At 38.7% G+C, this 17,242-nt stretch overlaps 1 protein-coding gene across 9 annotated transcripts in view; it reads right to left on the minus strand.

Moving 5' to 3' along the window:
• RBM33 (RNA binding motif protein 33) overlaps positions 1–17,242 on the minus strand; it is a 133,469-nt gene that overhangs the window by 89,229 nt on the left and 26,998 nt on the right. For 6 of the 9 annotated variants that reach the window (XM_009204290.3, XM_009204294.3, XM_009204289.3 and 3 more), the window contains 4 exons: positions 15,116–15,164; positions 8,935–9,011; positions 6,723–7,041; positions 2,582–2,701 (listed from right to left, as the gene is read on the minus strand). In XM_009204290.3, the coding sequence (XP_009202554.1) occupies positions 2,582–2,701; positions 6,723–7,041; positions 8,935–9,011; positions 15,116–15,164 (565 nt within the window). The remainder of the gene's footprint in view (positions 1–2,581; positions 2,702–6,722; positions 7,042–8,934; positions 9,012–15,115; positions 15,165–17,242) is intronic. The other 3 variants (XM_009204292.3, XM_003896916.3, XM_009204291.3) reach the window with 1 other exon arrangement.

Genomic DNA, 17,242 nt, shown 5'->3' on the forward strand with positions numbered 1-17,242 from the left:
GTAGCATTCCACACCAGCTCCAAGAGGCCCCACTCCCAACTGGGCCATGTGAAGAGAGCCAGGTGACCCTGCACACATAGGAGGTTGTGTTACAGGAGGGACCTCACTGCACAGGAAGCCCTGAATGTGTCACAATGGGTAGGAAGCAAGCCTGCCCTTACTCCAGAGGAAGACACTGCATCTGGAGCTGTCAGATACACCAGAATCCTCCAAAAGGTATTCTAGAACAAAGGATAGGCAGTGATTTGTTCACTTTGCTCAGAAAACCTGCAGCTAAGCGAAGGACCCTCAGAAAACTGTCTCCTGACAATGTTTCCAAAACACTCTCTCAAGTGAATCAGACTACATCTGGTCAATAATTCTGAGGTCTGTCTATATTAAAGTAGATTAAAATTCTCCATTTTCTTTTAATTTTTATTGAATATGTCTTCATACACTCATTGTTCATTTGCTTATTCAAGTCCTGAATTATTGTCTCACATTATTTGTCCTCCTTTTTCTCCCTCCTCCACCACACGAGAGACACTGAAAATCAAAGAAAAAAAATCACCTTTTTTTCTGGACACAGGGACTCACTCTGTCACCCAAACTGGAGGGCAGTGGCGCAATCACAGCTCATTGCAACCTCTGCCTCCTGGCCTCAAGTGATCCTCCAACCCCAGCCTCCTGAGTAGCTGGGACCACAGGTGCCACCACACCTGGCTAATTTTTTGTACTTTTGGTAGAGATGGGGCTTCGCCATGTTGCCCATGTTGGTCTCCTGAGCTCAAGTGACCCGACCACCTAGGCCTCCCAAAGTGCTGGGATTACAGGCGTAAGACACAGCACCCAGCCGGGTCACCATTTTTTATAATAGTCATCTTTTGTTTTAATATTTTAATGAGTACAGTCCAGGAATTGAAGTTAAAAGCACCTAAAACTAGAAGGTACTTCCAGAAGGCACCCAGGCAATGATAGTACATGTTAACATTCTTATTCTTTAACTGCCTTACAATAAAAGTTTACATAACCATCTTTTGAAAACTGAAATCTACAAAACCTTTCCCTATTTTAAGATATGCTATAGAGTACCAGGGAAGAATAAACAAAATATTGTTATCTAAAAACTAAAATAAATTACAAGGAAAAACGAACAACGAAATTAGTTTTCCAACTTCAAAATACCACAAACAAAAAGGACATGAAATTAAAAGGCACCAAATTCCTTGGTTTCTCTCTCAACTATTTACCACGAGGAATGATCTCCACGCAGTCTTTTAATTCTCTCTCCTTTACTGGCTACTTAGATTTTTCTCAGATGTCTTCTGCCTGAATTACCCCTTTTCAAGTTTAACCTAGGCTGGTGCCAGCTTTGTCATGAAGAGAGTGCTACAGAATACAGTGATGAACAAGACACACCTAAGCTCCACTCTCTGTGTGCTTTTAACATCTTCTTTAGCTTTGTCTTAGTTCCTTGGACATTCTTCCGCAACTGGAGAATCTGGGTAAAGAGTTCTTTGTGTTATTCTGTCCTTTCTCTTAAGTTTCAAATTATTTCAAATAGCAAGCGAGAAAGAGAGAAGAAAGCACACACACACAATATCAAATTTAGTTTGGTGGAGGGGGAGAAAGGGTATGGGCAAGAAGTGCTTCTGTTTTGTAATGTGCACAGCATACACATTCATAGACTGTCATAGTATTATTTACATTAGGGGGAAAAGGGTAAAGAAAATATTTTCTGGGCTGAGTGTCTAAATCCTTGAAATAACACCTAAAGTAAATGGCCTAAGCCAGTAAATATCAGTTTTCATGGCCTCTTGACAAAAGATGAAAACAGTATTAAGAAACACTCTTGTGAAGTTCTCAGGCTGAAGAATGACTTGTGGCTTGCATGTCAGGCCCACAGGAGCTAGTTCTGGGGTAAGAGAACAGCAACCATTGAACTCTACGCCTCACCCCACCTCTCAGTACAAATGGCATCTACCTTTCAAGACCTACCTCAGAGTTCAGAGGTTCACCTCTGCCGTAAAGCCTCATCGACCCTGAATCTCTCTCCCCACGGGGTTTCCTCGGTGAACTCCTAGCACTGGCTCTCAGCCTCTCTTAGGTGGTTTTACTTTTTTTGTTTTCACATCACAGGTATTTACACGTCTTTTTTCTCCCCTACATTAGACCCCAATTTCCTTGAAAGCAGCAATCAAGCTTCGTCATCCTTACTTCTTCAACACTAAAAATGCACCTAATTACAGAAACCTTGCAGTATTTGTTGTATAATGGTCCAAATTAACTGTTATTGACTAATTAAAAAGAATCACAGCACTGCTTTCAAAGCACTAACATATACGTCACATTTCTGAAAGATTTCCACCCACATCCCCACAAAACATTTACAACACTCTAACACTTACAGGGCACACACTATGCGGAAATCACAGCACACCAGAACTCACTTCCCAAGGAGCCTACAAAGATCAGGTTTTTCACTATACACTCACAGTTCAAAGATATGTATCGACTTTCACTAATGCTAAAAAGATGCTCATTTTAAGTCTAGGGGAAAAACAACAAACTTTTTGACTCTTTTTAAAAGATGAACAAATACCTCTTCAGTTGCAGGAGCAACCTGGGCATCAGTAATCTCATCTAATTCATCTTCAGCCACACAGTCTTCCTGCTCTCGCAGCCCTTGTTGCCCACCACAAGCCTGCAAGTATTCTTCATCCTAACAGCCATTAAAGAGAAAACAAGTTTTTCTCATACAGCTTCGGGGTGGTTTTTTACGCACTTTTCGTCTTTATGATTCATGCTTAATAATTGTAGAAAGTTTTACTATGGTGATTAGCTGACTGAGCACAAAGCACGAGGCCCAGAAACACGTGTTAACGCAAACAAAGCATATCACGCTGGCCCAGCCACCAGAGCAAGTGCCGTGGGCTTCTGCTTCAAACTCCAAGTGCTCTGTCACACAGCTCCTCTGCAAATACAGCACGGAAGAGCCACCTAAAGACACAGTGTATGTGCTCTCACAGAGGAGCTTAGCAGCAGGAGGGGGCTGAAATCATGCCCAACTCTATTTTTGTGGCAATGTAAGACAACAAAAGCGCCAGCAATTAAACAGAGGAGATTTTTAAAAATCACATTTAGTATGTTTCTGCATTAGGCCCCCTTCCCAAATGAGAGGAAGAGTCCAGGTTTTGTATGAAACTTAAGGGGTGTATTAGCAAGCAAGCATCCCTTCTGGGTAGATGGAAGAAAGCAGGCAATCTGGCTGGAGACGACCACAACTGTGGAGAAGAAAGAAGGGCTTCTGGTATTGCAACAAGCGACAACATCTGACCCTACTCAGTGGAGGTGGACATCCCAGGGTCCCAGGCTACTTGCTAAAAAATGAACAGTAAAATGGTTCCAAGGCAGACAACCTCAAAGAGTGAACCACCCACAGAAATTTAACAACTACTGTACGGTACATGACAGTCTCATCTAGAACCCCCAAATAAAGCAGCTGTATTTAAGGTGACAAACCACCTTAGTTCCCACAATTCTTTAAAGACAATCTGAACACAATGCATGTCATTTTCCAGAAAACACTGTTAGCGCCCCATCAAAATAAAAACTATCACTACCTATGAATCACTGGAAGCAGGACATTCAGATTTCAAATAAAGCCAAATAAATGATGCTAATCCAAATCTTCAGCCAGTGTACAATGGAGTACAGTCCACACCCCTGGATTCTCACTGGGAAACAAAAATCTGCTACCCTTGACATAAAATGTCAACCTGAAGTTGTTTTTACAGAACAGTAAGGTCTCAATCTATGTTAATTTTAAAGGCCTTAAATAAACTTATTGCACTTAAAGGTAGAAGTCACCCAACAATTTTCTAATATTTTGTTGACTAAACCAATACACACCCCTTACTAATATAAAAGCAAACATTTTCAAATGAAATCACAATCCTCTCCCAAGAAGAGCACCAGCAAAATTCACAGGAAAGAACAGCAGAGCTGTGCGTCCAGCTTTATTGATATCTCTGGACCTCCCTTTCTTCATAGGGAACCGCAAACCTTCCCACTGTACATTCTGGGGTTTCATGATTCTACTCCCAGTTATGTACCAAAGCCCCTCCATGTGGCTTTACACGTAGGTTCCAACAGATCCACATTTCAGAGTTCAAGTCTGGCTTTAGAATGGGGGGTTAACAAACCCAAGGGAGAACAAACATCACAGTCATACAAGCCATTTAATAAACTAAAATACCATTGGGGTACACAAAGACACAATCTGCTCATGTGTTCGTTAGTCTAAAGGTGAATAAATCATCTGAGCTTCAGTGACAGCCTCAGAAGACAGAGACAGAGAGGCTCCCACTGCCGAGCAAGGTAAGAGTACCTCCCAATTTAATTCTCTGTGTATCTCCTCCTGTCCAAAGCAGCGGCAATTTCAGACCATTCAGATGTTATCATTGTGATCATCATAAAACAAGAAAAGAATGACCACGGCTAGAACACACGTATTAAGATGAACTGACAGTGCTCACAGAGAGACATTTAACTACTACTGCTCAACTTTAAACTTTACAACTCTCCATGAAAACATTAGGACACTTTCAGAATGTCTAAGTATTTTTTTTTTTTTTTTACTTTAAGACTTTAATTCTGAAAAAAAAAAATCATTTTAATGTGGAAGAGTACTATGAGTATTATTAAACTGCCACCTTTTCTTCTTTTCAAAACTTGAATCTTAGACCACAAGATGTTAGATAATTAAGTTGGATTTTATTACAACTGGGGCCTATGTGTAACCTCAAGTTTGACAATGGAATACAAGAGAAGGAAATTCCTCACTTGGAAATTCTCTTTACAACAAACTCTGCAAGAACACCAAAGTGAAACAGGACTTCTATGTGGCTGTGCACACGCATTCCTTCAGGCACCTTCCACACTATGATCTGTGCCGCCTAGTATTAAGTTCACAGGCAAGGCCAATGTTCATGATATGGTTTAGCAATATTTGTGTCCGCAGTGCTTAGACATCAGTAAAGACTTGTTGGACTGCTGAACTTACAGGAGGTAGGAACCCAGGACGATTAGCCAATCATCTTATTTTACTGATGAGTAATAGAAATAATAAAACACTCTAGGCAATAACTAGGCACAATTCTAAAAGATCTTGGTTTAATTTCAAAAAGCATTTGAAATTACAGTGTCTCACTTTAAGGGCATACAAACACACCAGTAAACCAGAAGGCACGTGCCTACACTAGCGAAGGATTACTAGAACAAATTATTACAGGGTTATGGAAATAACAAGTTCCCCATGATGCCTTTTACATGATTCTATTTACCAAAACTACAAACATTTCTCATTACTGTATCTACCAAAGAGCAAATATTAACCAAAAAAAAAATTAAATCTTAAAACTATTGCACGCCAGGGACCGTGGCTCATGCCTGTAATCCCAGAACTTTGGGAGGCCGAGGCAGGTGGATAACGTGAGGTCAAGAGTTCGAAATCAGCCTGGCCAACATGGTAAAACCCCATCTCTACTAAAACACAAAAATCAGCCAGGCGTGGTGGTGGGCGCCTATAATTCCAGCTACTCAGGAGGTTGAGGCAGGAGAACTGTTTGAACTCAGGAAGTAGAGGTTGCAGTGAGTGGAGATCACGCCACTGCACTCCAGCCTAGGCGACAAAGCAAGACTCCGTCTCAAAAAAAAAAAAAGAAAACTATTGAGACACCTAAATACAATCATGACTGGAACTAAATATTCTAAGGTTCCACATAAACAATTAATCCTTTTCAAAATTACTCATACACATGACCAAAATTCAGCAACTTCTAAACTATTTTTTTGAAACGAAAGCTTACTCTGAATAAAGATGTAAATACAGAAAAGCAGAGCTACTCCCATTGCAAATGGGCTCTTTAAGGTCCCAATTTTGCATACTCCTGTCACCATCCCAACAGCCCCAATCACTTGGCCCCCATGGTGTTCCCAAAACCCTAAGATTCTACTACAGCTACTGAGATCACATCCTTCCCTCATAAATTTTGTTACATGCTTATTTTAAAAAACAAATCTCTTTTGATGATGAGTCATTAAAAGATGAGAATCTTACACTAGTACATTTTTTCTTTCTTGTTGGTTCAACTTTGAAAAAAAAAACTACCTACCAAAATAATCTTTCTGAAATAAAAAAATCAGCACAATCTTGCTTCCCGATTATAGATAACGAATTATATGTGACATTTCCTAAACTAACCTCCAATCTCTTTATTCAGGTTTAGACAGTTCTCAGCTACAAAAAGGATGAATGAACAGGACATCAATCACTTTGGAATATTAGCACCTTAAAGATGTCTTTAGCAGGTCAATAATCTTTTCACCTTAGAAGGACTTTATCAGATCTTGTCTAAAGCCTGGATAAAAGCTCTGCATTAAGTACTCCTAACAATTGACAGTGTATCCCCACAACACAAAGCTGTTTTCTTCCTTAGGGTACAATCCTCAAGGTCACGATTCTTTGCAGCCTTCCAGAATGACAAAGGAGCATTACCTCTGGCCAAACAAGCTGTCAACACAAACTTTGTCATAGCTCAGATAAAGAAACTGGCAGACAGTGATAATAAGGTCTAATTTCCCCTCCCTCCCAAGGGAGGTAAATAGATTTCAAATCAGTCTAGAAGCCTATGCATGGGAAGTCAGGTTATCTTTGGCCATACAAAGGAGAAAAGACTCACTGTAAATTCATCTAAAGGTTCATTGATTTCGATGTCTAACACTTCATCGGTGTAAAGTTGCTCCTCCTCTGGCTCCTCCACATATTCTATTTGGTCTTCTGTCAACTCAGCTTCGTGGCCTTCATACTGTCCTTCTTCTGGGTACTCTTGAGTATACAATTCTGATCCATCAGATTTGTGATAAACCAGTTCATCCTCTCCTTGTTCTTGTTCGTACTCAGACTCCTGTTCTCCAGATTGGTCGTTAGTGTTGTCGGACAGTTCAAATGATGTAACCATGCCAGATGTAGCATTCAGACTAATTGTAACACCCTGAGAACTAGAGAGGACAAAAATACAAAAAAAAAAAAAAAATAGCCAATGAAGAGAGGAGCTCAAAACTAAATCATTATATAAACAGCTGTTACAAAGATTTAAACCATGACTGGTAAAAAGTTATTCCAGTTACTGACAAATGCACATTAACTCCAACAGTACTCAAAGTGCTATGCAGAGCCGTGCCCTAAGCCCTTAATGCATACAGCAGAGCTAACTGTGCTATATGGAGCTGGCCACAGACTGGCAATGCATATAGCGCCTCTACTTATCATCAGCGGCAGGTTATTTGACCAAAAGAATTAAATCAACCACAGATGAAACACATCTGACTGGCAAAAGTCTAAGACTGAAATCAAATAGACTATATTTCATTCTAATTTACAGAATGAAATAGAAACTGCTAAGATTTCAAAGTAAAAACAGGAGTATTATTCTATAAGCAGAAAATCAGAGTTGGAATTTTAAGAACAGTTTTTCTTCTTTACATCTATGATAGAAATTATAAACTCCTGTTTAAGAAAATCAAAATATTAAAAATTTGTGTGAAAATACATTTCAGTGTTCAAATAGATAAATTTATATTAGTCACAAATATCTTTAAAAATTGTTCATAATTTCTAAGTAAAATAACAAAGGTTTTGAAACTGCAAAAAAATCATGTTCCACCTATTAAATCATAACAGTTGCACAAACAATAAGGTGCAAGATAACATTTCCCATGCAAGATGATGCAGATAAATCTATGTTCACACATAGCACCCAATCCTAACAAAAAATTAATACACCTCTTAGACTTCAAGATACTGTGGCTAAAAAACTTCAATGATGTATTTCTAAAAGGCAATCTAACTCAAAAGATCAAAATATAACAATGATGTCAAAGAATGGAATTGGGAAATTTATCTGACTGGTAGAATAATTTAAAACTTATTTTTACCTACAAAAATTACTTTATGTTAGAAAATGTTACAAATCCATGGCTCAATAATAAATGGCATATATTCATTAATTACATTTATAACCAAGAGCTTGTCTACATTTTCCCGATGTTTCCTCATGTAATTAAAAAAATTATTCCACTTACCAGAGTGTCTCTCTCCTCGTATAATATAGCTTACTATATGTCAACAACAGAAAGATATTCATCGTACCAGTCAACTAGAGTCTAAAGTATCACCTCCCAAAGTGTCCGAAATAGTAATTCAGTAAATGATATCAATAAACTGGCTAAAATGAAAACAAATGCAGCAACATCAAACTGCAGGAGAGTTAAGAGTTCTAGGCCACTGCCCTCCACCCAAATAAAGCAATTCTTTAAAAGAGCAGTAGATATCCGTACTAAATGTTCATAACCTGCACTGAACAGAACTCACAGAGATCATTAAATGAAAGACCTACTGATTTTTTTTCTTTTTGAGACAGAGTTTCACTCTGTCTCCCAGGCTGGAGTGCAGTGGCACGATCTCGGCTCACTGCAACCTCCACCTCTCAGGATCAAGCAATTCTCCTGCTTCAGCCTCCCGAGTAGCTGGGACTATAGGCGTGTGCCACCATGCTTGGCTAATTTTTAGTAGAGACAGGATTTCACCATGTTAGCCAGGCTGGTCTTGAACTCCTGACCTCAAGTGATCTGCCCGCCTCAACCCCGCAAAGTGCTGGGATTATAGGCGTGAGCTACAATGCCTGGCCAAGAACTACTGATTTTAAACAGCTGCTCTGTTTACAGAACATCCATATGGCTTCTACAGTTACTACTAGTATTCCATTTAGAATGTAATCACGTGTTAAAGATATAAGGCTACATTATTTAATTACATTCCATTATAATTATAAGTAACAGTTCCTATCAATCTAGTTAAACAAAGAACATTTATAATGAGGTAATATTGAGTACCTGAAATTTTCTTCGTCTTCATTATCACTCTGCAAAAGATCATCATTTAGCTCTTCATCTGACAAATCCGACTGATTCTAATTAAAATAAGAAATATAATTAATGTGTGTCACTTCCATAAAAAGACTTGTTACAAAGTACAAAATTACATTGACTGAATTGTTTCTAGCCTTATATTAAAACGTTTGCCACCCAAAAGGCTTTGTAGTCACCAGAGAACAATCAAGAGATCCCACACAAGGCATGTGGATCCCTCCTGGGCTCAGCTTCAGGTGCCCAGGCAAATTAAATGTAAAAACAGCAAGTATAATGATCACATTTATTCTCACACAAAAGAGAAAAGGTGAGAAGTTCATTGGTGGAGGCTTACAAACAAATAATATCTTCTTATAATACACAAAAAAGTAAGATATCCTTAAGGTACTACTAAATTTAATGCTAATATCCAAAACCTAAAGATTTTTTAAACAACATAAAAAGTGTAATTTTAGAAATAAGATTTTAAATAATTGAATGACTAAATTGCAATAAGAGACTATAATAAAACTTTGGTTTTTCCAATACAGATCATATATGAAAACAAATGTTAGCAGCTCAGTTCCCCACTCCTGTTCTTGATGGTACTCCTACCTATAAGCATAGAGAGCCTAGCTATTCTGTCAAGAGTTCCAGGTTTTGTTAGGTTATATATATTTGAGCATCTTAGGAATAGGTTTGGGGGGGGTGTTATTCACACTTTCACACTACTTATTCACACTACTTCACACTTTCTTCCCTTTTTAAAATTACTTATATGTAGAAATGGTATATATAAATTACTACTCCCTTCACAAAAGACAGTCAAAGCCACACACACACACTGTCATACACACATATTCATTATTAAAAAGTAAAGACAGAAAAATCAACTTGGTTTTCTACTTAAAGGTGAACAAACAAGCAGTCTTTTCCTGGTAGTTACATCTAATAAAAACTTATCTGTATACTTTATTACAGTATTTCTGATAGCCAAAAATAATCAATCTTATTAGTACTTCTTAGTCGCATGGGACTCAACCTAAACACTGACACCACAATAAAAACAAAAATAAAATAACACAGGCCACATACTCAGTTTATCTGCAGAAGGGAGAACAGATATGTGTGATAACAAAACAGACTGCTTAACTGACAGAAAATGAAGTTTCTGGCTGGACGCAGTGGCTCACGCCTGTAATCTCAACACTTTGGGAGGCCAAGGTAGGTGGATCACTCGAGGTCAGGAGTTCGAGACCAACCTGGCCAACATGGTGAAACCCTGACTCTACTAAAAGTACAAAAAATTAGCCGGGCATGGTGAGGGGCGCCTGTAGTCCCAGCTACTCAGGAGGCTGAGGCAGGAGAATTGCTTGAAACCGGAAAGTGGAGGTTGCAGTGAGTCACTGCACTCTCTAGCCTGGGCAACAAGAATGAAGCTCCCTCTCAAAAAAAAAGAAAAGAAAAGAAAAAGACATTTCCATTAGGTGACCATATAATCTGTCATCCATTTCTGAGATCGAAAGGAGATGCCATTATGAAAGTGAAAGCTATGAGTCAGGCGAACCACAGACAAACCTCAGTTTGGCTGTCCAACTCAGTAAATAAAACTTCAGGAAATCTTTAAAAATTAATAATTCGATGAGAGACAAATTTCATTTGAGAGGCTGCTTCTCTGAGCTTTTTAGTAAAACTCTTAGTATTTGTCAAAAATCAATGAGCCAAGAATGCACCAAGCAAACAGAAAGGGAGTCTGTGCTGTGTTGCGCCCTGATGGGAGTCACATCTCCCGCTGAGGATTCAACTTTCCTCTCTGACTTTTAAACCTACTGACAGACACAGGAGGCAATAAGCACAATATCCGCTTCACTGAAAAAGCTGGAAAGGAGAGCTAGGCTACAGCTTTGAGGCCAAAGCTGATTTCAACACATCCTGAAGAACTGGAGTGAACAGTTTTCTCGTGCTCCAGAGGGTTCTGCTCAGGATGGTCTGCAGGAAAGCAGGGCCACAGATCCCAAGATATGAAGATAAAGTGGCCACAGATGCCAGTGAAATCCTTTCTCCCAATCTTTCCAAACAGGTCATTTCTCCCATGGGGAAAGAAACAAATATGAAAGAGAAAGAATAGTTCTCTCCAATACTCCCCAAAACATAAAACCTACATGGAATAGCCAGAGTTTAAAAACAAGAAGAAAAGGGTTCCCAAAACATTCTCCAACACAGACATCTATGAAACGGAGCCACCTCAACGTATCAGGAGAATGTCTGTCCAACACAAGTTGATGAAGGTAAATACAAAAGCTAAAGAAGGAACTGCAAGCTGGCAGCCAACTTCCACCTCACTCTTACCCACTTTCTAAAAGCTCTAGCCTGGTCACATCAGCCTGCTTCATCCTAAATTCGAAACCTTAATTATATACTTCAAACTGAGCCTAACAACCTTCTTGACGTGAACGAACTTGTCCCTGACAGTCTGACCCATGTGCCATCCTCACAACTATGCACCTGCCTCGGGCTGTCTGTGCCGCAGGAGTTTTTCCAGGCAAAGGCTCCAAATTGTGCATTTCGTGGGGATCCCAGTGGGAGAAAACCATTTTTCAGGCAGCCGGTGTCCTCACCACGTGAACTCCACTCACAGACCCTGCAGTAACTAACTCGCTCTCACTAGAAATCAAATAAATAGAAATTAAGCCGACCAGAAATCATTCTTCATCTATCACACTGAAAAGATTCTTTTTAAAAAGTGGTATCGAACAGGGAATGGAAAAGTGAGGGCAATGCTTATTCCCTGCTGCTAGGAACAGAAGTGGATCAAACATTTCTGGAAAGCAACTTGGCAATACAAGAACCATGAAACGTTTCCACCCTTAGGCCAGAATTCCTCTCTATAGAAACCTCCTAAGAAAAAAATCCCAAAAGCATAGTAAGACTTGTCCATTTAAATATCACCATAATGCCAGAGATTTACATGACATAATTCCGGAGGTAGGGAGTGAGTACGTAAACAGGAAGCAAAACAGCCTTTAACTGAAAATTACTGGGGCTGGGCGACTGACACCTGAAAGTAAACGATACCGTTCTCTCTTATTTTGTATATGCTTGAGATTTTCCACAAAAAGGTGTTTTTTAAAAAGTCATAAGCAATGAGCTGGAAACAACCTCAATGTACACAGGAGTGACTAGGTATACTGTAGCATCTACAAACGTTGAATATTATGTTGCCATTATAAAATATTTTAAAATAACCCTAATGACAAGGGGGAAATGCCAATGATACAATGTTAAATTAAAAAGAAGTAATGTTTTATATCTATATTTCTTTTTTTTTTTTTTTTTTTGAGACCAAGTCTCACTCTAGGTCTGCCTAGAGTGAAGTTGGCTGCCACAGACTAGAGTGCAGTGGCGTGCAACCGCAGGAGCGCTGCGACCTCCACCTTCCAGGTTCAAGTAAGCCTCTCGAGTAACTGGGACTTCAGGTGCGTGCACCATGCCCGGCTAATTTTTGTATTGTTAGCAGAGACGGGGTTTCACCATGGTGGCCAGGCTGGTCTCCAACTCCTGACCTCAGGTGGTCCACCTGCCTCAGCCTCCCAAAGTGCTGGGATTACAGGCGTGAGCCACCACACCCGGCTTATATTTCGGTCGTATTTAAAAACACATGGGAAAAGAACAAAAGACAGGTGACAAAATGTTAGTCACGACTGTTTACATATTTTTCATGCTTTCTTTTTTTATATATTTTCAATGCCTTGTTTCCTATAAGGTACAAAGCATTTATTTTATGTTAGGAAAGAATAGAGAAGAGGAAATGAGAGAGACACATCTCCTGTTCCAAAGTAAACACACTTCCAAAATGTCCAAAACAGATGCAACCCTGCCACTGAGATGTCGGAATGCACTGTCACTGGGCTTGCTCCAGTTCCAGCCCAATGTGAGCAACTTACGACAATCAACTCAACTGAGAAAAGTAGGATGACTTCCCCCAGAACAGTCAGCATTACAGTCCAAACCAAATAGTATTTCTCCATCTTTACTGATAACAGTCCTGACCCCAAAGCTTTTATGAGAGGAGGTCACGTGTATTAAAAGGGAATTATTACAGCTTTCTGGAAAGAAACACAGGGCAAACCGTGATATGAGGCTTGCCTAGAGATAGAAATCTAACTTCATGTCAAAGTATTTTACTACATTTAAACCTTTTAACATCTAATTGTTATTCTCCATTAAAGCATCTTAAATACAAAGAAAAAAGTAGCCACTTTAGGTACAAAAATACAAGTGAGAGCACCTCAAAGAGTGTGCAAAATAATTCCCCCATACAGGATTAAAACAGGAGCCTTTTCCCCCAGTGACCATGACAAAGAAGGACTGAATATCCCACCCCCACTCCAGACATCACACTACAACACAGACCAGACACGAGGCTCTCTCACAAGGCTCTCACGTCAACTGATACGGATGCATCTCCGTTTACTCCTATTGAATCAGGTGGATTTACAACTAAGCACACTAACTCTCAGTGTTAGAAGTGATGACAGAGCCATCTAAAGGAAGGAAAGTTGGGTGAGGTCAAACCCAGGCCACCTGCAGGCTGATGATGCAGTAATAAACAATACAGAATGCAAAGTGGCTTTAAAAGAATTCTAAAATGCATTCACGCATTAAAGAAAATGCTAATAATGCAATATAGTAAGTTACAAGAAAATGGCAAAACTGGTCACTTTTTTTTTTTTGAGATGAAGTCTCACTCTGTCACCAGGCAGGAGTGCAGTGGTGCAATCTCGGCTCACTGCAGTCTCCACCTCCCAGGTTCAAGCAATTCTCCTGCCTCAGCCTCCCAAGTAGCTGGGACTACAGGCATGCACCACCATACCTGGCTAATTTTTGTATTTTTAGTAGAGACAGGGTTTCACCACGTTGGCCAAGATGGTCTCCATCTCTTGACCTCATGATCTACCCGCCTCACCCTCCCAAACTGCTGGGACCACGCCCGGCCTGGTACTTCTAGTAAGAGATCTTAACTGTATCACAAATGAGATTAAAAGGGAAATCTATTAAGATGTGATAAATCAGTCAAAAGATGTGAACTTACCGCACTTCTTGAAATACAGATTTATACCACTAATATTATTGATAAATTTTAACCTAAAAGAATAATAGCTTGAGGCCAGGCGCGGTGGCTCACATCTGTAATCCCAGCACTTTGAGAGGCCGAGGCGGGTGGCTCACAAGGTCAGGAGATCGAGACCATAGTGAAACCCTGTCTCTACTAAAAATACAAAAAATTAGCCTGGCGTGGTGGCAGGCGCCTGTAGTCCCAGCTACTCGGGAGGTTGAGGCAGGAGAATGGCGTGAACCCAGGAGGTGGGGCTTGCAGTGAGCGGAGATCGTGCCACAGTACTCCAGCCTGGGCAACAAAGCGAGACTCTGTCTCAAAAAAACAAAAAAATTAAACCTAAACTATCTTGATAATGAGAACAGGAAGTGTTTTTAAACAGTTAATAAAATTTTTAAAAATGTAGTATTTCACTTTCTTGCTTTACATTTCTACTTTTACATGTTTTATAATGTCCGAAATATACTGGTAGGGTTCTGTGTGTGTGTATATATATATTTCGTAAACTGAATTACAGTGTATATATACATATATATATATAAATAGATATATATAAATAGATACACAATATATATAAATAGATACACAAAATTTTTACTTCATCAAAAAGATTTAGCAAAACCTACATTAGGTTTTAGACTTCTATTTATTTTAATGTTTATTATATTTGAGTATGTTTACCTTTAAGCTTATCTCTGAATGCCTCCAAAAAGTGAAATCCAGAACAAGTATGCAAAATATTAACCTCCAAATGTTACCTTCTGTTATGGCAAGGCACAACTTTATGTTAACGCTGTCATAATCCAGTAACTGCTAGAATGCCTTGGACAAAGTAGGAACTAATCTTCAAGGATTTATTTCTTGAGTTATAGTTACCAGAGAATTTACTAATAAACAGTCAATTCCTTGTGCACTTAAAAAATAATTCAGTTTACAAAATTTTTATCTATACCCAACTTTCCAGTAATGAAACCCATGTATAGTGATTACTGCTATATGTTAAGTACAATTAAATGACTATTATTTCATCTCAGGACACAAACTTCTTACCTTTTTGCCAGATAGTAAATCTTCTCCAAGTAAATCATCTTCAAGTTCACTTGGGAGAAAAAAAGAGACATGTCAATGATTATTCCCATTAAGACTTGCAAGTCTGTAGGTCACTCGGGAATTTACCAAGAACTCTACAGCTCAGGTACCTTTCTTTTTTTTTTTTTTTTTTTGAGACAAAGCCTCAACCCAGTCACCCAGGATGGAGTACAATGGTGCGATCTCGGCTGACTGTAACCTCTGCCTCCCAGGTTCAAGCAATTCTCCTGCCTCAGGCTCCCAAGTAGCTGGGATTACAGGCATGCGCCATCATGCCCAGCTAATTTTTTGTATCTTTAGTAGAGACGAGGTTTCACCATGTTGGTGAGACTGGTCTCGAACTCCGGACCTCATGATCCGCCTGCCTTGGCCTCCCAAAATGCTGGGATTACAGGCGTGAGCCACCACTCCCGGCCAGCGCGGATACCTTTACATTAAGTTTGCTATACTTTCCTTTTTCTTTATTAATAATAAAAATGTATTTTCAAATGCACAGAGAACATTTTACCTTTTAAGTATGGGGAGGCTTTGCTATAAGTAGTGCCTCACTATACTTCTAATCTTAGTTTTGCACCTTAATACGGGATTTTAATCTCTTGGGCCTGTTGAATAATCAGTAAAAGCAGAAACTGGAATATAGTAAGTCATATCTAAGCTTTCTCCTATCTTTAAAAACCTTAATGAAGAAGGAAAAGATACACAATACAATTAATTAGGAAGATGAAAACCAAAACCACTAGAGACAGTTTGACATTCATCAAACCAACAGAAAGTGAAAAAAATAAATTTTAAAACCGAATGAGAACATAAAATCAAATCACAGTAACTAAGGGAATTAGCTTTGTATAACATGGATGTCCTATCAGTGATTTGCAATTTTTTCCAGCATACTTCTGTTTTAAATGATTAGAAGCAGGCTTTCTCCCTATTTCTACAATTAAAACAGAAACCCTTAGCAAATAAAAAAGCTGAAAACATTTTCCACTGCATTTATTAGAAACAAGATTTTTTTAGTTGATAAAAATGGCTACCACTGGATTATGTTTTTATTTCTGGGGAAATCAATCTCTTGGAAGCAAGTATCACTAAAAGCCAACATAGAGAAATGTACAAAGAGGAAATACAATTAGATGGACTTTAGTTCTAGGTGCAAATACTCATGGAGATTTAACTGCATCAATATTCTTATTAGAATTGCCACTTTATTTTTTAAGGGGGGGCTCTGGTTACAAAATTCTATAGGTTTTGAGAAATCAGCAAAACCATGATTTTAGCCAAAAAATCATGTTTATTTTTAGCATGCCACTCTGCAGAATACTATAATCTCCAGGAATCCATATATGGAGTTATAATGAAATGCATGTTTCTATATAATGCCTTTTAGAACTAAAAACAACCTGACAAATCATTTAATTCATGCACTAAAGACTTTGTTATTTTAAGTTATCCTCCAAAAAGTCCTATAACCTCATTTTACAAATAAAGAAAATAAGGACAAGACATGAAATAACCTGCCTAAAGTCACACAGCAGTGACAGATGCAGGACAAGAACAGCCCTTGAAAAGCAATCTTTCACAGACTCCTATACGATAGTTATACAAAAATAACATACAGCTTCTTTCAACATTTTAAAACCACTATCATCTATCAAATACAATTTTTGTATCTTCAGTGTTCCAACTACCCTCCAGAGGCAGGGAGAAAACAATGCTGTCTAGTCAATAATATTTACAATAACCCCATTTGAAATTTGATTCCAGATAACCAAAAACACACAAGCACCTCTTTGAAGACAGGCACTCATCTATATCATCACCTTAAGTAACTAAAAATGGAATGTGATGCCAGTTTCCCAGGGCAAACTGACAAAATCATAAAAACAGGTGTTAGTAATTATACAAGCAAAGATCTAGAAAGTATGCCTTTTGCTGACAAGCACACAGAAATAAATCAACCTTTAATAACTACTTAATTTTTCTAAACAAAAACATTTTTACAAAGTAAGTTTATCAACTATAAAATAAGCAGAGAAAATGAAGACCAGTACTTGTTTCATGACGAGTGAGAAACAGGATGGGAGACAGTGG

The sequence above is a fragment of the Papio anubis genome, chromosome 4, assembly GCF_008728515.1.
Source record: "Papio anubis isolate 15944 chromosome 4, Panubis1.0, whole genome shotgun sequence".
In the NCBI taxonomy this organism is placed as follows: domain Eukaryota; kingdom Metazoa; phylum Chordata; class Mammalia; order Primates; family Cercopithecidae; genus Papio; species Papio anubis.